The sequence below is a fragment of the Bombyx mori genome, chromosome 17, assembly GCF_030269925.1.
Source record: "Bombyx mori chromosome 17, ASM3026992v2".
In the NCBI taxonomy this organism is placed as follows: Eukaryota; Metazoa; Arthropoda; class Insecta; order Lepidoptera; family Bombycidae; genus Bombyx; species Bombyx mori.
The window spans coordinates 3,630,041-3,655,948 of NC_085123.1; the positions used below are offsets into that span (position 1 = coordinate 3,630,041).

The window sequence follows — 25,908 nt, forward strand, 5'->3', positions numbered from 1 at the left end:
AAGGGACTGATTTTAATCACATATTTTTAGTATTACTGCGATACAAGATGGTCTTCCACCATCACCACCAGAAGTCTACCAATTGTTATAACGGGGTTAAAAAATACCTATAGTTTTATTCACCTCAACATTACGAACTCATTTTGTTATTGCGAACAACTTCTACTATTAAATGATAACACATTTTTATTAAGTTACTGTATGTATTTTCTATTTAAAAACAATTATGTAGGTAACAATTTTTCTGAAACCTATCGAGACTGATTCACATACTATAGAATTTAGGGTCATATCGGTGGGAACGTTATATAAAGGTTTTGGGTTGACAAAATTCGTTAACTAGAGGCAAATAATTCGTTAACTACAATTTTTTTGATAGTTGAAAATTCGTTATAAAGAGATTGCTCGCAAGAAATCTTCGCAACGTAAAAGGTATATTTTACATTGACTCTTATGGAAAAATCAAGGGGATAACGAAACATTTGTTAAATCGAGAACGTCGTTATATTGATGTTCGTTATACTGAGGTTCATTATATTGCGGTTCGTTATATTGAGGTTCGTTATATTGAGGTTCGTTATATTGAGGTTCGTTATATTGAGGTTCGTTATATTGAGGTTCGTTATATTGAAGTTCGTTATATTGAGGATCGTTATATTGAGGACGTCGTTATATTGAGGTTCGTTATATTGAGGTTCGTTATATTAAGGTCTGCACTGTATTTTCTCACCTATCTAATGAGGCACTGTACGCCGCGTGTACCGGGCTGAGCGTGACGTCAGCGAAGGTACTGTACCGCTGCGAACTTGTTGACACCCGTTCATATTGACTATTGATCTCGTTCTGTGAACAAACATTTTAATTTAAAGCTTGACTATCACCTAATAGGAAATCATTATAATTATGTGCAATTTTTATTTTATTTTTTATTGCTTAGATGGTTGGACGAGCTCACAGCCCACCTGATGTTAAGTGGTTACTGGACCCATGGACATCTACAACGTAAATGCGCCACCCACCTTGAGATATAAGTTCTAAGATCTCAGTATAGTTACAACGGCTGCCCCGCGCTTCAAACCGAAACGCATTACTGCTTCACGGCGGAAATAAGCAGGGCGGTGGTACCTATCCGCGCGGACTCACAAGACGTCCTACCACCAGTAAAAATATTTTATAACAGCCGTCTTGACTATTACTGCTTCGAGCACAGATTTACGTTGACAATTACAAGCTTTATTACTTGTCCTGTATATTTTAGTCCAACGCACTGCGGCATTCTTTTTGTAGTGCTTACGGGGCTAAAATGGCAATTAACACATGGAGGAGTGACTTATTGGGTGGAGATCTTGATTTGAACGTACATAGTTATGTTATTACTGAAATTTGTGCGTTTTGTTACGTATATTCGTATTACGTTTGCATAATATTATCAGTCTTCAAGCTATGGTATTCCGTCAATGTCACCATGCTATCTTAATCTTAGAGAGAGAGAGAGAGAGTATTATTTATTGTACACTAAAAAACAAATAAACGGTGCGATACATTAAACATAAAAAAGTACAATTGGCGGTCTTATCGCTAAGAGCGATCTCTTCCAGACAACCATCAGGTGGACAAGAATCATTCGGAAACGAACTACGCGCGGTGTACCATTTCAGTGAAATACATATACATATATGTACACATACATATACACATACATATCTCCGTAAATATACAAACAATTAATACACAATGTATTATAATATAATAATAAAAATAAAAAGAGAAATTTTGCTTCTTTACACATCAATTAAGAATAAGCAATTTACATATAAAATATACTTAAAATACCTTTGAAACATATACAATTGAAGTAGATACCAATTTCAGAAATCTACCTTATCACATATTAATAATTTATAATCTTACTTATTCATTCATACATAATCATCATCATACATTATTTTAAGAATAATTTGATAAGCAGTGTTACGGGTCCCTCATATATAAACGAAAATTTGAGAACCGCTCATCAATATTATCAATATACTAACGGATAACGTCTTCCTGTGAAAATTTCAACAATTTTTTTTGGTTAATTTTTAATTTTCCGAGCGAACATTTCCACGGAATCCTTCACTAAAAACATTATTAGGACAGTTATGAACTATTTAAAAATGCTAATTCAGTCGTATTTCTAAAGGGTTACGCTTACCAAGAGAACATTTACATTCTTATAGATCGTCGTATATAGTATTATTTCACTTAAACAAATAATATATTATCACACTACAGATTAAATTAACTTATAGCTTCAACTATCTAGTCATTAGTTTCTAGTGCAACTGAGCATTCATTGGTGTGAAGTAAATTAACGAAGTTATTATCGAAGCAATCTTATCAACTGACCTACGGTGTGCGCGTGAGCCCATAGATAATTTATATCTTATGAGCGATTATGGCAATCATTAAAATAGAAAACAAAAAAACGTAATACATATTTTATTAAATATTTTTTTCTAATACTAAAAAGAGATCCGAAAATTACAATATTGGTGTACGCGTGAGCCCATAGATATCTTATGAGCGATTATGGCAATCATTAAAGTAGAAAACAAAAAAAAGTAATACATACTACATATATATATATATATATATATTTTTTTTTAATAAAAGCGATTCTAAAATTACATATTTATTTCACATTAGAAACATGCAGTTGCAAAACAGGAGTATTATTCGTTTTTACAGAATAAGCACTTCAAAGGGTATTTTTTTCAAGACGTAACGTGTTATCAGAATAATTAAAAAAATGTAACAAAAAAAATTGTGTCAATTTAAATCGCGCACCCTGTACTTTTTTGGTGATAAAAAAAAACTTGTTCTGAAATGAAAACTCTGACTATCAAATAGCCTGAATAGGTTGATAGTTTGACAAAAAGAAAACGAATTAAGGCTTACGTAAATTACAATCCGAATATGAATTCACAAGCAAAGAAGGTTCGAGGCCTTCATGCTTTTAACCAACTTTAATGATACTATACCTACTTGTAACTATACTGAGACCTTAGAACTCATGGTGGGTGGGTGGCCATTTACGTGTTGTAGGTGTCTATGGGCATCAGTAACCAATTAACACCAGGTGGGCTGTGAGCTCGTCCACCCATCTGAGCAATAAAAAAAATAAAAAAAAAACACATAACAAATATTGGATTTTCGTTTATTACCTATTTCGGTCTCAGAAAGGATATGCCTTCTAGAAGACAATACAAATACCGTGGTTTTTTCCCTACCTATTCGCTGGTCTCCTATGGGCTATTTCAGTTTCTCGTGGACGGGTAGGTGAGCTCACGGGTTCCACCTGAGAGAATTTGCTAATACTAAGCCTAGCAAGAGCAGTGCTTCGCAGAATCTACCGGATCGGAAACGCGACCAACTGAGAAGATCCGGCGATAACATAATGTGTTAATCTTGATTAAAAATCCATGGATAATTTAATAAAGAATTCAACATACATTCGTGGTACAGCGGCACATAATAGAGTAGGTGCAGAAGGTCGACTCCGGCCGGCCTTGATTTTAAATACATAAGCTCGACCATAGCGCTAGGGCTGACATCTAAATTATATTTGTTTTTCAATTGAAAACATTATGTATCAGCGATCGGATCCCTTATCATATGTTCGAAAGGGGTGATAAAGAAACGAAAACAAACTCGTATAGTTTAGTAAGGGGTACAGAACTGATAACATTTTTATTTTATTTAAAGATCATTTAAACGCCGTCTTTAGAGAGCAGAAATGTCCCACTAAATGATAATGGTAAATACGCTGCAAGTTTTTTTTTGCACGTCGTACGAAGCTGGCCTTCTGAACCTATTTTGTGGCAGAGATCATGCGAGAGCTATGTGCCACTATAGTTTTTGTTTTTTTTTTTAGAAGTTTTTCCTAACGTAGGCACTCATTCTTCAAAATCATACTGATTTGTTAATCATTGGTTAGTTGACAATGATTTAAGTAACAGTGCTTCTAACTTTGCCTGCTACTTGAATACAACCTAATAAATAAATATACAATAAATCACGGTATATCTTAAATCTCCTTGTTTTAATCTCCGATCCTTTCGTTTGTGTCGACATAGATTGCGCAATGTCAGTTTCTTCCGCGTTCCTGCAACAGGCTTATCATAGTATCAAGGTCAACGACCTCTTAAACACAAGACAAGATTGGCGCGAAAATTATGTCATAACTAAGAACTTATTTTAAATGAAATTTTGTTTTTGAATGAGTTTTATAGAATAACAATGTAGCTGTGATTTTCTGTCGGTGACGCTACACGCCACAACATGAATAAGGCTTTTTTTCCTATCTACCACATCTAAGTAATAAAAAAAAAACAAAATACCTAAAAGCTGGAGGCCACGAAGTTCGAGGGGTTCTGTCTGAGTCAATTTACTAACTTCTGCTCTATCAGATACTAATTATGCTAGGTAAGTAGCTACCAGGAAGAATTAATAATCGTGTTACAAAAGTCATACAAAAAAAGCTGCCTAGCAGCAGTAAAAAAGCTTTATTGCTAAGAATCATGAGGCCGTCCGAGCGGGTAGGTACCATCATCGGGCCCAGTTCTGAAGCAGGCATGCATTCCAGTTTGAAGGATGGAACAATCATCATTACTATAATACAAACCAACCCACTGAGTTTCTCGCCACATCTTCTCAGTCGGTTGCGATTCCGATCCGATAGTCGATTCAACGTAGCACTGCTCTTCGTAGGGCCAGTGTTAGTAATTCTCCCAGGTTGAGACCGTGAGCTCACCTACCGATCCGCGTAACTTGGAATAGCGCCTTAAGCTACCAACGATTTGGTAGAGAAAAAAAAACAAACCCAACGCCATCTGTCTTAAAATGTTTGGCTGGCTAACCTATATTTGTCGTCCTGAGGTTTTTGTCCTTGGCTTTTATAATAAAAGTAGAACTTTTTAGAGGCGCACGTTTATTCCGTTTTCTGTAGTCACAACAAGAGCGCGAACATGTTGCCAACCTCATGCACAAAAAAAAAACTACTCTTGTGTTGGTAGTGTTGCCAACATTGGCAACATTAACATTTTTATGTGTATGGGTTCCTGTAACCTAACAATTAATAGAAATAGACGCGAAAGTCTCTCTTATCGATAACATTTATATAATTATTAAAACAAACGTGCAATTAATTAAAGCAGTCGAAATGAACCAATAAGTATTTTAATCACATGACGACATGCTTCTTCTTATAAAACATTATTTATAAGAAGCGATAAAAACTTCGTCATCAATGACATCATTGGCAACAACAGGGCAACAACAAAAAATTCAGTTTCCGAACATTCGAAACGTTCAGTGTTAACGGAAGCATGAAGGAGCGTAACTTAGAATCGTATGATTCATCCTCTGTGTGTAGGTCTATGACATTAGGAGTTCGGGCCACAAAAACTGCGATACGCAACATTCAACTTAAAGAGATTCTTCCTTTTAAGTTAGACTACCGACCCACCCTCGCTTCGCTTCGGAAACATTAAATTTTATTATTGATAGGTGAGTCCCGCTATGTTGCGCGCGGTACGACAATAACAGCGGATGATGCCGCGGGGCGAAGCTAGTCTAAAAAAGTAGTCTGAGTTACTCCTTATATCTTCAGCCGACTATCAGTGAAAGTCCCGTCAAAATCGGTCCAGCCGTTCCAGAGATTAGCCGGAACAAACAGACAGATATACAGACAGACAGACAGACAGACAGACAAAAATTGTAAAAAATGTTGTAAAATATTCATATGCATGTAGTAAAAAGAGGCTATTTCAATATTACAAACACACTCCAATTTTATTTATATGTATAGATATAAAAAAATCGTATCTACCCTCCGCTAGTAGCCCTAATTAAAAGGAATAACAAGTGTAGAAGAACTAGCAACAACACAGGTACTTTGTTTCTGCTACGGAACACACGCACCGGAAGAATCTATTCCTACCCTCAACAAAGTCAGCACATACTAGAAATAGCTTGAACTGTACCGTGTAACAAAATTCACAGTTTCACAGTTCGAATTCAGTACAGTACTGAAACACATCGTTACTGAATCACTTTCGAGAGTTTAAAAGCTAAGCAAAATTTAATAGTTTTACAATTGAGCTTTAAGAAGCCTACGTCAGCGACGTTTAAAAAAACCTTTTTTTTTGTGATTGAAAGATTACTGGTGGCCCGAAGGCCTTTCCAGTTTCACCAGGACAGGTGGGCGAGCAAAGGCTCAGCCAGGAGGGGTGGGATTTGCTAACAACTGCCCGAGCGCCTCCGAAGGAGACCTAACAACTCAAGAGCAATTGCTTCGCGAATGAATCTACTACCGGATCGGAATCGCGACCCGCTGAGAAGATCCGGCGAGAAACTCAGCGGGCTGATGCATAGGTTAGGTTGCACGTCGACCTCTTTCGAGTTCGACGAGTACGGTGACCGGGGTCCCCAAACCTGCTTCTAGAAAAACCTTTATAACGTGTATACGTTCCATTGTATTTGTGAAAATTGACGACAGTTAGGGGACCTAAATTTTAGCGTTTTTTTTTCGTACATTGAATCCCTGAGAACGTTAGAAACATATGAGGCATTAAACGCAAAGGGTAGTCCTTTTGATGGATCACATTACACTCTGTTTAATTCATTAAATGGTTAAATTTCATCACCCTCGATTCCCTGTGGTATCATTCGCGATTATCAATCCAGAGGTCGTGTCAGTTTAAGAATGCATGTAACAATATTTTCCGTTGCTATTGAAGTTGATTGAATTCTTAAGTTTAATCGGCGTAAGTATTTCGTGAATGCGCTTTTTTCTTCTTCATGTGCCGATGACTTTACAAATTAGATGGATAACGAAGACAATTATATGTAATATGTATGTATGTATTATATGTAAAGACGGAATTCGATGACAATTAGCGATGTAGGCGACGGCGTGTATAATTTAAATAATTAATTTCGCTTATCCGAACGTGAATATTTTATTTGGGTATCTGTTATCTGTGATTCTCTTATAAACGCAAGTGTACCAGAAATTTCTTACACGCAAATAGGTACAGTTTGCTCCATCAGTCTCTAGACCACTTCACTTATATATTGTTACTAGATGATGACCGAGCTTTGCTCGGTTTTTTTTTGATAACGCCATCTTGTTGTGTCTTTAAAGCGGTTAGTTGCCCCCATTTAAGAAAAATACTATTATTATTCGCCAATAGATGTCGAGAAGAGTTGATTATTGCAATGAAAATACGAATAAAACAACATTTTCTGAAAATAAATCGTAGCTAAATCGATTTATCGCCCCCGAAATCCCCTGTATACTAAATTTTATGAAAATCGCTGGAGCCGTTTCCGAGATTCAGATTATATACCTATATTTATTAATATACAAGAATGTTCGTTTAAAGGTATAAGATTAAGACTTTTTTTTATTGTTTCGACAATTTCTAACATGAAGTTGTATGATCTGGCTCTTCAAAAAAAAATGCTAAATTAGTTTATCCCAAGTGGCACTTGATGTATGTAATATCTTAGCGCAGATGCCTCAAACTAAGGTCATTGACTGCTTTCAATTAACAAATGTTTGCTTTCAATTTACGTGACCAACGTGTGTTTTTTGAATTCTTTAGAATATATGTACATATATTACTAAATAGTCGATTTGATTGATTGTAGTTTATTGCATAACAAAAACATCATGGAATTATTTTGATTATATTAAATTCCACCGGGTTTAGCTTTAAAGCAAATACATTACTATGGTCCAGGCGAGGTGATTTTAATAACACGTTTTTTTTTCAGGATCTTAAGAAATCCAATCGAATCATAAACATTAAAAAAAAAAAAAATTAAGATACTCTTGTAAAATATTTCATAAATTTTGTATTCGACAAAGAAGTGGCCAGTGAATTCACCTCAATCAAAACAATGATCGTGTTTTACATTGTAATTAGAACTAAGTGGCAGAAAGGGAAAAACAAATTTAACATAATTATAACCAACTGCAGCGATTGATTCTACAACAACGTATCACAGTTCAACACAGTATAAATAAGCGTTTAGAAATGCCATTATAAATCGCGTAGAGGTTCCACCAAAAGTGACCACAGACATGAAAGTGACCTAGGATCGAATGCTTGAAGAATAAACGAACGAATTACTGATGTACTTTCAAAGACCTAAAAGAAACCACTCGAGGTTTGCGTATTAACGAGCACTGACCTTGAATGTATGTAAAAACATCTCCGGCGTACAGACGTTGACCGAACCAAGCGATTGATCGACTAGAAAATGCGCAACAAAAACTCACCCAATCACCATGGCAACTTCATCAAGATGTACCCGATTTTCTATCCTTGGATATAGCTAAATAAAGAACGCGATCGCGAACTAGGTCAAGAATACGATAATCAACGTGTTTCGTATGCAATGTATTGAGGATAGCCGCTATACGGACCCCGCACAACACTCATTACTATTTAAGACTGAAACGCGCCAGATGGCTTCCAATAATAATGCCCATACGGGTACACGAGCGAAAATAAACCACGCGGGGGAAGTTCGAATCGAGTTTAAATATGGACATGTTATGGCGTTTTCCTGTTACGGGAACTTCGAGGACATAGCAGATGAAAACGAATGAAATCAACGACACAATAGAGCACTGTGTCTTCCGTGTCAGAGCGGCAACATGCACCATATAAAAATATATATATATTAGACATCCCGTTGAATCGTATCAACGTAAGCGGTCAGTTATCAACGCTCACTACAGTTTAAAAATAACGTACTTTATAAATGACGCGTGATATCGTTAAGTTGTTTGTATGAGGCAGCGTGAGCGCACAAAGTCACAATAATTTAGGGGAAACATTTTTTTTTTATAATTTAATTCTGAATGCTGTAAACAAATTGCAATGCTTGTCAAGATTATAAGTGATATAGTGAATTTATTTGTCATGCTTTCATATCTTAACTAATTATCATGAGATGGATACCTAAAAATTCCATTTCCGAGAGTATAGAATCTAAACACAATACCGTTAAAGTTATAAGGAATTTCAAAAGAAATGTTAGGTCGTCCTATTTTGGTAGGCAGAGGCTTGGCTCTGCCCCTGGTATTGCTGAAGTCCATGGGCGACGGTAACCACTCACCATTAGGTGGACCGTATGCTCGTAAGCCTACAAGGGCAATAAAAAAAATTCAGTCCTCAAATGACGTCACACGTTAAACAGAAGAAGAACTCGACGTGGCCTAAACGACAAGACGCTTTGGGAGGTTTTACTACGAAAGGAAGATATTGCACCGAGCGGGTGAAGTTGCTCGATAGACCGTGTGCTTAAATGTTGTTCGCAACTTGTTTATAGGTATGCAAACTTATCTTGAAAATGTCGTAAGCGTAAGATTCAGGCACCTGTCAAATATCTTGCGTTTTGTATGATGGCTACCCGCCACAGACACCTGTACCTACATATTACTCGTACCGAGCGACGCGACTCTGCCGGTGTTAAAAAAAGTATTTTATAAAGTTTGCCCGCCGAGCGTTATGGAAATTAGGAGCTGTCCCGTTTTTTTTGCAGCGAAATTGTTATCATACTCCCCAATCTAAAACGCATGCTTTGTGACAAAAATACCCCGACCGGTGCTATCGGTTGTACTAAAAATGTGGTACTGGCTTATAACAAACATTTAAAAACAATGCAGGAAACTCTTACAAAGCAGGCGTCAATTTAATGTAATTGCTTAATTGTTATTTATGACATTTTGTTACAATTAAGATACGAGACGAGGCCTGAATACAAACTGCAAAGGAAGTCAAAGATAAAGAGGCGAACACTCGTAAGAGGATTAAAATAAAACCTGTTAGTGTGAGTTGTTTTCGATATGATGCAATATTGAAGACGTGTGTGGATGAAAGGGGATATGATACAATTTGTTAATTTTGAGAAAACGGGCAACAAAATTTTGTTACTTGTACTTTTACTTCGTACATAACTCCTTATCACATGCAATTCCTAAAAATAGCTTTTAAGCCCGGAGCTATAAGGTCTAATATGGTTTATGCTGCTATACGCACATAACACCTACATTCAATGTATAAACTCAAAAATCTTAAAAATGGTACTTAACCCACTCATGTCTTTAATTGTATCAATGAATTGTATATTTCTTTGATCGACATTGTCGATTATGCAAACAATAATGTAAAATCATGCATACTATTTACTCGAAGAGTTTGCTTAGGCCAGTTTTGTAACTATAAAATAGAGGCAAACGTAGGGGCGCTGTTCCCACAGCATACAAATTTGAGTTAACTTTTACGCGATCGAGAAGTTAAAAAACACTCACTAATATGTCACTAAAACCACGGTGACTATTACTAGCTTCGTGGTCTGCGTGGAAGAGGATGGTATGGTTGGTATGCCTATTATCCGTAACAGTGCAATGCGATATACATCCTTAAGACATCAGTTCATAGGTTCGCTTTTATTGTAATCGCCTTGCGGAACAAAATTACGGCGAATTACATTTGAAAAATAAAAATAATGATCGGCGGTCGTAATTGATGACTCAAAATCCTAGAAAATTATTCTGAATGCGAGTGCTTTCTGCGTCACCGGCTCAATTAAATGTTACAAGGCTCTTCTGACTTTATTTATTTTAGCTTAATATACACTGACGTATGTACATATGTCTATATTCCAACAGTTTCTGTAGTTCAAACAGATGGGTCAGTCAAAAGACGATTTAATTATCTCGCCAAATATATTTTCGACCGTTAAATTTTTACGAAATAAAAAACGCGCTTCGTATAAAAGTGGTCACATAACAATGCTTTGCCCACTGAGTTTCTCATCGGATCTTCTCAGTGGGTCGCGTTTCCGATCCGGTGGTAGTTTCTGCGAAGCACTGCTCTTGCTAGGGTTCGTGTTAGCAACACTTCTGGTTTGAGTCCCGTGAGTGAGCTCACCTACATGTTAGGGTGAAGCTGAAATAGCCTCTCAAGGCTATTAGCATAGGTAGGAAAAAAAAACAATGCTCTGTTTCGGGGCATTGTTACAAAATTGTAAATTTGTTATAAATAATTTAATGAAAACTGCTACTTATCACGTCTGTTTCAAGGTCAATTATAAGTTAAAAGGAAGGTGGTTGATAACTTTTTTGCTGTAAGATGGAAACATATTTTTCATTTTTCTTCAACTAAACGATAACCACATCGAGGGACGAAAGGGGTGAAAGGGTGGTTTAGGCGTCATTTCGCTAAATACGCGACATTTATCTTTGTAATTTTATTAAAGGTGTATTTTATTTGGTTACTAGCATCAACACACCGATTATACTTAATTGAACTTAAATTAAGTTTACTCCATTCAAATAGCTGAAGAAGTTTTTTTTTTATGGTATTATTTCCAAATTTTAAACATAAATGGCTCTCCATTAAGTTGCAAAAATGGCGCTTAAACCAAATACCCTTTCACTCCTCGATATTATAATACCGCAAAGAGAACTCGTATGTACCATAGCTCATTTGTATGGCCACAGGCGTGACCCATTATGACGCCGAAATTTCAAGCACATTATTGATTACGAAAATAACACTTTCCAATATTAAACTAGTAAATTATCTATATATTAATATGTGGAGTAAAAACTTTGTATCCCTTTTTACGAAAATTGCGGACGGAGGAGTATGAAATTTTCCACACTTATAGCGAATATAGAGAAGAAGTGCACAATGCTATAATTTTTTTAAATAATGCGTAAAACATACATTAAATCAATAAAGAAAACATTACACACGATACATACCATGTATTTGACGCACACACGCATGCATACTATTTATTGTCAAACTTTTGTTCTTGACGTCTGTGGTCAAATTGAGAACAGATTAAATATTGTTTGTCTTTATTAATATGTTTTTTATAGTGTACAAGCTTACAATTCCAATTAATTATAGTCGAATTTCGACTAGTGCGGGACCTCTAGTATATATATAATAATATATAATTCAATCGTAATACATGATATTTTCAGCCGTGAGAAATGTCTTTCTATAATGAAATCCTACCTATCAATCTATATTTACATATATTAAGAATTAAACGTATCATTTTTGATAAGCGCGTGAATGTTCCGCAGATAAGATTTTAAACATGATTTATAACAAATTCAGAGTATGCTATTTCGGATGGTGACGCGTTTCTTTAAAATATTTGACTACAGTATTTCGTTTTGGAATTCTTTGGAATTGAATCGTATTACTTAATACTGGTTAAGCTGTCATAAAATTTTACAACACAATGGAATGTATTATTCGTCGATTGAATGATCATGCTTTATGGTTCGGTACTCGAAAGAACCCTTTGCAAACTCATTTTGTGATGTTAGCGGAATTGTCATTACTAGAGGTCCCATAGTCGTCGAAATTCGACTATAATTAATTGGAATTGTAAGTTTTTACACTATTATGATTGTAATTTATACTTTTATAATCACAAATTTCGCCAAGGCTATAAAGACAAACAATATTTAATCTATTCTCAATTTGACCACAGATGTCAAGAACAAAAGTTTGACAATAAACAGTATGCATGCGTGTGTGCGTCAAATCCATGGTATGTAGTATGTGTAATGTTTTGTTTATTGATTTAATGTATCTTTTATGCATTATTTAAAAAAAATATTAGCATTGTGCACTTCTTCTATATATTCTCTATAAGTGTGGAAAATTTCATACTTCTCCGTCCGCGCAATTTTCGTAAAAAGGGATACAAAGTTTTTGCTTCACGTATTAATATATAGATCATATTGAAATTTATTTCTATTTTATTACTTTGGTGGGAGACCAGATAACGTCCTAGGTATATCTTTAATTTTACACAATACTTTTTTGTACTATTTTGTACATACAAAACATCGATCATATTATTATCATTTATTTATTTATTTATTTTATACTTTATGCACAAAACAAAACTTGTACACAGGCGGACTTAATGACTGACTGACTTATCATATCGATACTCTATCTCAAGATGAACAGCGGCATTGACTTGTGGTCAAATGGGGCTCTGCTGTTATAGCACCCTAACAGGCTATGCGTTTGCATTATGCTAATTAATCATTAATCATTATTATGTAAGATTTTTCGGTAGACTAATCAACTAATGAGAAGATCAGCTGTATTAGATTTATTGAGGTAATTTAAGTGTAGCATACGTTACGTATTTCCGGTTCGAAGGTTGATTCAGTCTTTGTACAAAACAATTGACACTTCGATCTTATAATAATGAGTCGTCTATTATCAAAGGTGGCAATCTGTGCATTTGGACAAAAAAATATTATTGATATGTCAATACAGATTTATTTGAATATAATCGTCTCCTTCAAAGAATACGGTTCAAAACCTGCATTAAATAAAGGTTAATACTTAACCTGTTATCTATCTAAGATATCGTTCAGAAGAGTTTTGTGACTGCCAATGGAACACAAAGTCAATAATTCGTTTTTCTGATTTACCAATAATTGTCCAAAAGTCACATTGCCGGCTTTGATACTAGTCGACTCAATTTAGAGAGCGTGACGTTATTAACATTTTTGATTTACCTGGATTCCGATGAACACTTAACACCTGGTCGGTTTACTTAATACAAAGCAGAATAAAAAGCTTTTTTTATTTTTATTGCTTAGATGGGTGGACGAGCTCACGGCCCACCTGGTGTTAAGTGGTTACTGGAGCCCATAGACGCGCCACCCACCTTGAGATATAAGTTCTAAGGTCTCAGTATAGTTACAAGGGCTACCCCACCCTTCAAACCGAAACGCATTACTGCTTCACGGCAGAAATAGGCAAGGTGGTGGTAACTACCCGTGCGGACTCACAAGAGGTCCTACCACCAGTGAAAGTCTCGTCGAAAGGTCATGCGATACGATAGAATAGACTGTAAAACAAAAATTTCGCATGCCTACGTGTTTACGGGGCATGCGTGTTTTCGTAGCCGCCCCGTGTGTGCTCACATGTGTAAACAACGGGTACGGCTATTGACGGAATCGCGTATACAAACTGGCTTTGATATTATTAACGTTTTCGTTTTGAATTTAACGCTTTTTATGAGTCACGTTCTAAATACGTTTTAAAAATGGAACGAATAGGCCGTTATGGAGCCAGGAGGGTCGAACGGGCATGTAATTTTTAGACCAGTGTGTTAAGTGCGAGTTTTTTAACGTTCTCGATAGCGTAAAAGTTAACATTTAAGTTAACGTTCGCCTACGTTTGCCGCTAGGTTTTTTTTTTTTTTTTTTTTTCTACCTAAGCTGATAGCCCTAGCGCCTATTTCAGCGTAACCCTAACTTTAGTAGGTGAGCTCACGGGGCTCAAACCTGACGATGTTGCTAACACGAACCCTAGCAAGAGTCGTGCTTCGCAGAATCTACCACCGGATCGGAAACGCGACCCACTGAGAAGATCCGGCGAGAAACTCAGTGGGCTGTGTCTGAGAGTTTACCGCTAGGGGCGCTGTTCCAACTGCATACAAATTTCGAGTATCTTTTACGCTATCGAGAACGTTAAAAAACTCGCACTAAGCACCCAGGATTTTTACTTTGATGAAAAAAAAATCTATCATAATGCTTAAAGCTTATTAATAATATTTTGGAACTTAAGTATAATTTCATGAAAAGACAACCTTACAGGTTTCTAATTCCGGAAATTTGAACAAAACATCTCACCTCATATTCTAATTCTATAATACAAAAGTGGTCATTATTCAAAATTTTTTTACCTGAAATATTTCCTTCCTGTGGCCCTTAAGTCGGTCCAAGCTTTCTTCGGAAGAATAATCTGAGGTTTTTACCAGACGGTCGGTTGTATTCTTAGTTGATTGCCTAGTGCGATGTGCTGGTGGTGAACTATATTCTTCAGTCACTTCCCTAATAGTCTCCACTGTTTCTGTAACTGTTGGTGGGCCAAGTTGTCTGCAAATTATAAAGAAAACTTAATTTAAATTTTGAAACTTTTCTTTTTAATATGTATTAAAATATTTCATATAAACAAGGTTAATGTTTTTTTTTTTGTTTATTGAGCAAAGAAGGAATGAAAAACATAATGTTTTCAGTTACTTTTTAACAAAAGCACAAAAACCTTAATATGGTATTTCTTAGTGTGTGAAGTCAAACACCACATGTTTACTTTAAAATTACCATAACAATGTAAATGTGTAAAAATGGTTTATCTCTGTTTAATCTAAGGCCACCATGGCATTATGGCTGTGACCTTATTATTACGAAACTCAACTATGAGATCATGTGTCCTTCTAAAGTACTAAGATTCTGATATATTTATAGAATAATACTGCAGATCTTTATTTATAATGTGTGAAAATTTACATTAGTTATACTTTCAGTTAGGCAGATGATTTATTATTCAGTTACCTGTTGTTCAGTATATACTGAACTGTATGAGATATGGAATCAAGTCTTAATTGCATAGAAATAAAACAGACATCATAGACCAAACCTTGTATGCTCACCTTACCAAAATATTGAGTTAGAGAGTTACCTTAGAATGCAAGGTTCAGATTGCACTACAAGTTTAGGAGTTCAGAAATGTCATTAGAGATCAGTCAAGTAACTCCAGGTCAGGGCTTCTTACGAGCATATTATGAGGGTAACATGCATATATTTTCCAGTTAATAATTAGAGAGAGCCTTTCATGTAAAGAACTATGACCTAAATAATTAGCTGAATTTGTTTTGAAATAGCTAAATTGAATTAACTGTTTAATGTTCACTGTTAACTGTTTGTTTCATTGACATTTACTTTTGAGCACTTATTTTCCACTTTACATTTTCACAGATAAGGTTTTGAATATAAAGTAATTAAAATTTGGTACAGCACGTGAGAATTATTTTTGAGTGCAAAGTGATAAATTCGTGAAGCATATAGCTTCCATAAAAATTTGAGTAGTTCAGTATATTATCTGATAAGGCTGTAAATTATTTACAATTTATACAAGAAACAGTAACAGCTCCGGTAACTACTTAACATCAGATGGGCCGTGAGCTCGTCCATCCACCTTTGCAAAACAAGTTGAATATTTTTTTTAACATTATAAAACAAATTGTTCTGTTTGTCATTGGTAAATTGATAGAAGCATTTTTTTATATTATAAAAAGTAGTATTAAGTAGTTTTACAGACTGACTTTGAGTACAGTTTTTTATTATATTGTGATTATATACATACTTTTTGATTTATACTAGTATTTTTTTCCTATTATTTCTGCCTTGACTCACATCATCAGAGCTGTTGCAACTGATTAAATTTGTACACTTACTTCACAGGGGTGTGTCTACTCTTCACCGGTGTTTTTCTGCCTGCCTTGTGATGAGTGTGGTCATCACCTTCTGTGCAGTTCTCTCCATCACATGTTGAACGCAAGAAGGGTGTCTTCGAACGAGACCTTGACCGTAATTCGTTAACGGCCAGATTCTCCATTATTTCGGCAATTGAAATGTCCGTTATCACTTATCACCGTTTAAACATCATAAATAACTGTCACTATACCAGTCTTTTTGTTCTTATTTAAATAAGTATAAGTAATAATTGCGCGAATAAAAATGAGTTCACCAGATTTTTTTATTGCACAAGGAAATCTATTTATGTGACTAAGATGCCGCCAAAATACGTAACGTCTTGCACACGTACCAGTCCATGTAAAAAGGTTATGAGTTATGTGATCAATCAAAGGTACAAATGTACACAATTAAATCCGATAAATAAATAAAAATGTCTATAATTTTCAACTGTAGAATATTAAGTCTACAGTGTATCAATGTGTCGTTTCGTAATTTTATTAAATCAACACTCGCTACAGAAACATAAACTGATGACGTCACCTAAATTGCAAGGATTGGAAGAAACGAGAAAAAACGACATTGACAGTTTAATGTAGAGTGACAATTAACATTTTAATATAATCTATATAGGTCTATGTAATATAACAATAAAATTTTGTTTAATTTTTTATCTATTATTTTATTTATAAACAGATATGAAATAGATAATAATAATCACACATCTAAGCATGAAGAAACACTAAATTAATTAAAAAATTGTTCACATCAGCTTACACAGAGCTTTCGCTCGCTTGTAATATACACGCAACAAGACAAGAATGTGGACGCGGCGAAGCAAGTGTTTATTAAAAAGCAGCTAAATGTTTAATGTTTACGTAACGTTGTAGTGAAATTATGTGATTTCAACTCGCTAGCACGAGCATCTTATAATCGTTAATCTTATTTTCATCACATTTAGATAAAACTAGTTTAAGAGCGGACAGTAGCGCTCTGCATTAACTGGTCGTAGTTAATGAGTAGATACCATCACTATTGGTGAACTGATAGCTCGTCTGCCTAGAGCAAACGTTTTTTTTGGATTGAAGGATTACTGGTGGCCCGGAGGCCTTTCTTGTTTCACCAGGACAGGGAAGAAAAAACTATTTTTTAACCAAAGCAATAACTTTTGCAATTGAAGAAAAAACAATTACTTTTAATACTTTAGAAGAAGAATAAGACTTAAATGTAAAAAAAAATCGGTAAATCCTATGAGGCAGAAATAAGTAGATAACTAGATAAGTTATGTAGGGTAGTTGGTAACGTCTTTTCAGCTTCTGGCTTAGCCAGGACTGGTGAGAGAAAACAGGCAACGGGATGGGATTTGTTAAGAGCACAAGCGTGCCCGAAGGGGACCTAATAGCGCAGTTCCTTCCTGTTATTAATCAATCGAAATAGCATGAAATATAAATAACCATCTAATATAGCACTATAAAAACAAAAATTGAATAATTTACGACAGATACCACATTTTACCAGTTAGAGAGTCAGTTATTCTCACAATTAATCTTATTTCATTTAATTCCATTTTTTCACTCCAGACTTTCATTCAGATTTTAATTTCGATGTATTTAATTTTATTTTAAAATCAGTATATAAAACTGTGTCGATGGTTTGTGCTCCATTTAACTTTTCTTATAACATACATTACATTCCTTTGCTATAATACGAAATACACGCATGAACTATGTTCCGTTTGCCTGTTTAATTACAGAAATTAAACCAGAAGACTATGCACGTTTTGCATAATGGAGGCTATTCACGCTAGGTTTTGGCATGATGGTTTTAGGGCATGCGTAACCGAAAGGTATAACCGAGTTTCATATTACACATACACGTTAGGATTTGCATGCACAGTTTTGCCATTAACCTCAATTGAGCTACGTAACGGTGTGTGTAGGCTGCCATTAAAATGACGACGATGTGATAGCTATACTTGGCTTAACACTTGTTCTGAATAACACGAAAAGAAAATAAGATCCCATTGAATGGTCTAAACGCTGGTTATTGAAAAAAAAGCAATTCTCCTACGAAAATTTGACAAATGAATTGAGATTTACACCAACAGATTACAACAATTATTTACGACTGGAAGTTAATTTTAATGTCGCAGATAATTAGAAACTAAGAACTGTGGCAGGCAAGCTCGCTGGACACCACACACGCTCGGTTATGTTCGCGCGCAAACATAACCGAGTAGCATAAAATATCAATTTTAATATTTAAAAGCTCTGGCTTCGTGTAGCCTGGCTAAAATTGAAGTTGTAGAAAAAAATTAAAAAAAATTTTTGTTGCTGTCCATACTTTTTTATCGAGTTTTGTTTGACAGATCGAGGTCATTGACGCGCACATTCTTAATTGAAACCATAGACCTATATTACTTCATTGTTTGAAACGCATCAAACATAGGTTTATTAAAACTTATTTGCATCAAAAGTACATACGCTACCTACCGGGAAAATGGATTCAAGTTTTCTATTTGCAAAATTAAAAGAATTAGGCCCAGTTAATAGTGAAAAGGATAACTTAATAGAGCATTGTACACAAAACATACAACAGGTACAACAGGCTTTACTCAATTTATTTTCCAAGCTCATGGTTTTGAATTAGGTATTAGCTTTTTAATGGAAACCAAAATGTATTATAAACCGGGATTTATTAAATTTCAATAGAGTTTATGTTCTTAAATACCCATAAAAAGGCATAATATTGAATCTAAATAATGTAAAAAATATCAAGTCTCAAGATATTTTTTTACACAAGTTGCTTAAACTCAAAAAAAAAAACAAAAAATGTATTAACTCCAAAAAGAGACATCTAACTTATATTAGTACAAAAACAAAAACGCTATTTAATTAAAAAAAAAATGAAGGCAAGTAGACATATTTTAATTTCAGATAATCAAGTTTTTGTCGAGACGTCTATTAGCTTCTGACGGAGGTCAAATTCTGGATTACCTTTTTAATGGTCTTACAGAAAGTTTAAAGATACACAAAATAAAGGTGAGAGATGCTATCATTCTATTGTTGTAGAATTTTTAGCAATTAAAAGGATATTTCTGGATTATAAGTATCAGATTGCAGAAATATATACCAATTTTATAGACGTCACAGTCATTATTCAAAAGATACAGCTGATTTTACAGTGCACCAGTAGTCAATAGTATACTGTTGCTTGTGGACTCTAGAAATGCCGCTATATTATAGTATATGACTGCAGTTATCAAATTAAACGATATATACATAGTGCAAGTATCTTCCTATAACATCTGCAGATCGTCAAGTTCCACATACCCCGTGCGCCCCATAGGTGCAAGGACCTTGTGGGAGGTTCGGACTTTGGCCTGAAAAAAAAAGTATCTTCCTATACTTATCTGATTTCTAATCCCCAGTTCATATCTTAAATACTGGAGCATGTTGCAAGTTCATATAATTACCATCCATAGATTTTCTATCCTAGAGAAAAAATGATTTTAATTTATTGCTGAAGATGGCTACTGTGTCAGTGCTGTTGAGATATAAATAGGGATACTAGGGGTATAAAACTCCAAGCAAACAATAGCAAAGTAAATTTTTCTATCTATTTGTGATTAAGAAAGTTATGACAATATAGATATCGACGCTTGAAAGGCAAACGTGACTAAGCTACAATGCGTGAACTTTACAGTAGACGAATTTTAAAGTTGAAATTAATTTAAAATATACCTGAGAAATACCCGAAAAAAATTCTATTTTAACGAATCTAGCTGTAGGATTGAAATGATTTTAATAGACCTAGAAATATATTTTTTTTACGCATCGAATATGGTTATTGCCTATCATTTATGTACAAAGCAGTTATTGTCGCTTAGTCACGTTTGCCTTTCAAGCGTCGATATGTAGTATTAGTTTGTTGAACATTTGACAGTCGAGTATAAATAATATGAATTTTTATGTGTATAATAAAAATTCATCCTCTTCACTCGAAATGTAATGCAGGCTGAACCAAGCATAATGGCTAAATAGGACAATAAAGTATAACCGCACAACCATTGCACTGCTAAAATTGGCATATTTGAAATGTCAGAAATAATATAATGACATTAAAAAAATGCAAGTTTTTTTTTGTGCTTTTCTAGGCCGACAAGCATATGGATACCACGGCCCACCTGATGATAAGTGGTTACCGTCACTCAAGAACTTCAGCAATGCCAGGGGCAGAGCCATAAACAACCGTATAACCTTTTTAAAACAATGGTTATATATTTAAAATATTTTTATGTCTGTATGTTTGATTCATTCATAACTATGAAAACTATAAAGTATTCAACACATTGGAAATAATATAATGATGGTAAAAAATACAAGGCTTAACTGAAAAAGTATGTATATAGTTTCTATTATGTGTAGGAGTCGCAAAAACCGAACACAATATATATAATACAATATAATCTAAATATAGTGCAGATCAAAATAATGATATGTCTGTTCACTTAACTAACACAATTTCTTAAATGAAAATTGAACATTTTTTTTAGTCCTAAAATGTTATTTTTCAGATAGTAGATGTTATACTACAAACAATGAGAAAGGAGCCCTCATCATTGACTCATTGTGCAGATATCATCAGTAGACTTTGCTTGGAACTTCCACAGTTACCTGCCAATGATTTAGTTAGGTGGTGCAATGACAGCATACAGTCTGTTGTTGAAGATACTGATGTTAACATGATGTAAGTTAATCCGCTGTTTAAAATAGATTGCCATATGGCAAAACTAAGACTGATTAAAAAATGTCCATATCAAATCTTCATATGTTAAATTAAACAGGGTGCATCAAAACCATTACAAACCATCAAATGATAATGAGAATCGAAAATGTATATTTCTGTCGGTCTTTTTGCATTTAATGTACTTTCACATTAATATATACAATAATTGAATGAGTAACAAAAAGACACCCTATCTACAATATCCATAATTTTAAGATTTCATGAAAATGTCATATAATTAAAACAAGTACATATTTACTTTAATCTTCACAAATAAATATTCATTTTTGTTTATCTATACAGTAGCAGGTTAAAATTGTCCGTTTTGCTTAATGAAAGATCTATTAATGTCTCTTAAAAATGTATATACATACTACATAAAGGATTTCCAAAACGAGTTAAAAAATATGGTGGTTTCTGATCTTAACAAAGTCAGTGGTCAATGACATAAAAGAAATATTGGGAAAAAAACCAAGCTGTAACTTGTGAATAACAAAATCTGTTTTGGAACTAAGACTAAATAATGAAGAAAATGTCAATAAAAAAAGAACAAGTACAAGGGCTAGAAGAGTTTTTTGTACTAATAAAACTATCCCAGATTGCTCTAATGGGCTATTAGTTACTGACCTATGTGGTGTTCACATTTGATAAACTGATTTTTTGCATTCACGGTCTAGGATTTACGTAGTCTTTTGTGTGTTTTTGGCTAACAAAACAAGAGGAAATCCTATTGAGGCGAAGGTTTTGTAATAAAATGTAAAAAATATTGATACTGATTTTAGTTGGCGTGACATTGTACCGGAGTGCATTAGCTCTCTGCAAAACTATGATACCATACAACATTATGATACAGAGATGAGCAGTGATGACTACAAAACTCAGTGTGTACACACCTTATGTCAGTTTCAGTGGAAGGAAGAGCATTTGGTTCAGCTTGCTGCAATGTTTACGTAGGTATTAGTTTTTTAATTTAATAAAATTTATCATTGAGTTTTAATAATATTGACATTCAGAAATGGCTTCTCGCCTATATTAGTTTTCAACTAAACTAACTTTTAGAACTAAAATATTAAATTCTAGTATAATTTTAGATTTCAATTGCTATGCCCCAAGCAAGCCACATTATATTTCATTATTGTAAAAGAATGAAAAATGTCTCATATGTTCAGAACAGTTATAATATAAAATTTAAAATTAATGTCTTTTTGTTTAATTATTTAGTTGATGCTTAATCAGTTCTGATAAAAATATGAAATAGAAATAAATCTTGCCACTGCTCATAAACAAATATAAAATTTATGTCTCTTTGTTTAACTATTTAGTCGATGCTTAATCAGTTTTGATAAAAATATGAAATAGAAATAAACCTTGCCACTGCTCGTAAACAAAATGTTAATTAATTTAATAATACAAAATAGAAATTTCAATTTTAAAAAATACGATTACGTGTATTAAAATTACGTGTTTATGGTACCATCAACACAAATACAATAACAATACAATAGCAAACAATACAATACAACAACAGTCGCTACCTGTATAATTAAACGAAATGTGTGTATTTCATACATTTAGCTGTGACCATACACAGAGTAGGATTTCATTGGTAAAAGTACAAGTTTTTTCAGAGACATGCAGTTGTCACGAGTTGATCACACGCAAGTAGTGAACAAAATGTGTTCGTTAATAATCAAAGTTGCACCAGAAAACTTGCCCCCTCTTACTTTGCAACTTATGCGGTAAGTGTTTTCAAAGCTACAATTAATCATTACTTATTATCCTTAATGCTTGTCTATCTACAAATATTAGTATTCCAACCATATAAGCCACTAGGCTTTCACGGTTTTCACTAGGCTTTTCATGAGTTCACAGACAATATCGTATTAAGTGGTTACCAATGTCCATAGGTATGAATGCCTAACACCTTGTGATATGAGGTGGAATTTTCAGTTAAATTCAGGACTGTTCACCCACCCTCCAAGCCCAAATGCATGATTGCTTTGCTGTAGAAATAAGCAGAATGGTAGAAGACAACACTCATGGTAATATATTGGATGGGGCTATTCCAGGTCTACAGCTATATGTGTAATCCACGTATTTTAATTTTAATTCAACTTTTCACTTCGTTCACTGCCAGACATTGGCTTCCCCCATGGTTTCCTTCAACAACTGACCCTGCCTTCTCTGTAATTAGCCGATTACTGCGAAAGTGAAGTTTGGTTTGTGTTATCAAATGAAATGAAAGAAACCTAAAATGATAACTCTTCTTTTGCCAACGCCATAGTTAGGTAAAATTTTAAGCCCATGCGAGTTTATCTCTACAGGTTGTGCAAGTTATATAATTTAGATATAGTATTATCACATTTGAGTCATTACTTTAATGCAAGTCTATTTGGCAAATTGGAACCCCCTCCACAAGATTCAGAGTCAACGACTATGGATGTTGACGATATTGGTGAGCTTTAGTTATGTCTTGATATAATATTATGGTCACATTGGACTTTTTTAATTATCGATCAACTTAAGTCATTTACTGAGAAACAAAAAATCTGTGCGAGTAGAAGATGCATTAAACCAGCGCTGCCTATTTCTGCCACAAGCATGTACTCTGGCTTTTAGTGCACCCTTTACTTTAACACTGGTTTAACTATACGAATGAAACTACGACTGTCTCAAGGTCAGTAGCGGCATTTCTGTTGCGATTTGTATAAGCTCTTATGGCACTCATTCACCCCTTTAATGAAATAAATGTAAAATAACAATAATCATTAATATATAATAACAATAATGTATTATGGAATGGCTTAGAATAAAAATAATGTACATTTTAAATAAATAAAAACCTGACTTCACTTAATTTCTTTTTTAATTCCAGTTTCTTACACCATAGCAGAATTCAGTCAATGTCTGTCAAATTGTATATTTCATATATCGCAAGGGCCTGTAGACCCGGAACTTGTGCGAAAACATCTAAAAATGTGGCCCAAAACTCAGCTGTTGAGGTCCCCTTTCATGGTGAATTTAGCTTTGGTTATGTCAGACAAGGGAACCGATTATAGAACTGTTTGTTTGAATGTAAGTGTAATAAATATTATTTACTAGCTCTGCATCTTACTATTTTAACTACTCTGAAATGCACTAAAATCTTAATTTTTGAAGCTTTGACAGTGAATCTTATTAATACGTGAAGCAAAAGCTTTGTATCCCTTTTCACGAAAATTGCGCAGACGGAGAAGTGTGAAATTTCTGACACTTGTAGAGAATATTATTATAGAGAAGAAGTGGGAATGTTAATAATTTTTTTTATTACCTATGCATAAAAATATATTACAACAATAATAAAATGTACACAGCTGCCTACCATGTTTTTGACACAAACATGATAGATAAACTTTTTGTTTAATGTCAAATTTTTGTTATTGTTTATAGTCTGGTCAAATTAAGAATAAATTATGTAGGTACCTAGTAGTTCTATTTTTCCAACTGGAAAGGCAGAGGTATCGTACCATACAGCCTAATCTATTCTTTTTTTTTAATGAAAAATAATAAAATTGTTAACAGTTGATTAATTTGAAACATAACCAATTGGCATAAAATTAAATGAAATGAGATGAGATACTATGGGATAAAATATAATCTCAGTAAAATGGTGGTTATTTACTGAGACTTTTTCAGTGGACTTTTTTATTTTTTTATTGATTCGATGGGTGGACAAGCTCACAGCCTGGTGTTAAGTTGTTACTGGAGCCCATAGATGTCTACAACGTAAATGCGCCACCCACCTCGAAATATAAGTTCTAAGGTCTCAAGTATGGTTACAACGACTGTCCTACCCTTCAAACCGCAACACAGAGTGGTGGTACCTACCCGTGCGGACTCACAAGAGGTCCTACCACCGGTAAAAAACTTTTGGTAACTTTATGGAGTAACTTTTTGGAGGATCTCGAGAAGTTACATCCAGCGGCTTTGTTTGTTAGTTGCTTCATTTTCCCACATTTGTACACTTTCACAGCTACTAAACCGTTAATAAACCACCGCTATGACACATTTAAACCTCAAGAAACATTAAATAGACAAAATTATACATTTCACACAACTTGGCTCCTCGCGTTCCCGCTAAAAAGTCCAGAATAGATTATTATTGTTTTTCTTTATTATTATTTGCCTATAGAGTAGTCTTGGCGATAACTGAAGAAGTATAAACAGAAAATTACTATTATATTAGACAATAGAGCCATAATAATAAAACTTGTAATTTCAATTAGTTATGGTCGAATTTCGACCACTGAGAGACCACTAGTAATTAATATAATGACATCATAATATTATGTAATCAAAAATATTTATTTCATATATCATTGAATGAAAATTGAAACATAAAGGAAACAAAGGATACTTAAGTTTGAGAACCATATTCTGTTCTAAATGAATTCGGTAAAAAGTGGATACAAGTAAATTGAACAAATAAAAAGAAAAATGATTTTGTAATTGTTTAAAAAAAATGCATTTCATCTTTTGTAAATCTTCTATATTAAGAATATTAAGAAATAAAATAAATCCAGACACATTGGGTTCTTTACTAGGCTAATAAATAAATAAAAACATAACAGGTGATAAAGTCGGCGATAGAACAGCGTGTATTGGACGATATAATGCGCAAGAAATCAGCTTGGGAGCGGTCGGTAATGCTGCCTGATGTGGACGTCGCCAGCCTGCTCAAAGTACTCACTACGGACAGG

General features: G+C 34.2%; 2 protein-coding genes across 6 annotated transcripts in view; one reads left to right on the forward strand and one right to left on the reverse strand.

The window, feature by feature from the left end:
* The window catches only part of LOC101741471 (klaroid protein), a 42,998-nt gene extending 25,805 nt beyond the window's left edge, over nucleotides 1–17,193 (reverse strand). The window contains exons 1-3 of the mRNA XM_004921900.5: nucleotides 16,363–17,193; nucleotides 14,812–15,004; nucleotides 731–843 (exon numbers count right to left, since the gene is read on the reverse strand). Of these exons, the coding sequence (XP_004921957.2) occupies nucleotides 731–843; nucleotides 14,812–15,004; nucleotides 16,363–16,523 (467 nt within the window). The 5' untranslated portion in view covers nucleotides 16,524–17,193. The remainder of the gene's footprint in view (nucleotides 1–730; nucleotides 844–14,811; nucleotides 15,005–16,362) is intronic.
* A 1,551-nt stretch (nucleotides 17,194–18,744) lies between these two features.
* Nucleotides 18,745–25,908, forward strand: part of FANCI (Fanconi anemia, complementation group I) — a 33,522-nt gene continuing 26,358 nt past the window's right edge. For 2 of the 5 annotated variants that reach the window (XR_002430416.3, XM_062673190.1), the window contains exons 1-8: nucleotides 18,758–18,979; nucleotides 19,318–19,422; nucleotides 20,958–21,130; nucleotides 21,952–22,119; nucleotides 22,798–22,908; nucleotides 23,494–23,624; nucleotides 24,045–24,244; nucleotides 25,780–25,907. Coding sequence is in view for 4 of the 5 variants with exons in the window: in XM_062673190.1 (XP_062529174.1) it covers nucleotides 18,881–18,979; nucleotides 19,318–19,422; nucleotides 20,958–21,130; nucleotides 21,952–22,119; nucleotides 22,798–22,908; nucleotides 23,494–23,624; nucleotides 24,045–24,244; nucleotides 25,780–25,907 (1,115 nt within the window). In the remaining variant the exon portion in view is untranslated. 5 annotated transcript variants of the gene reach the window in all.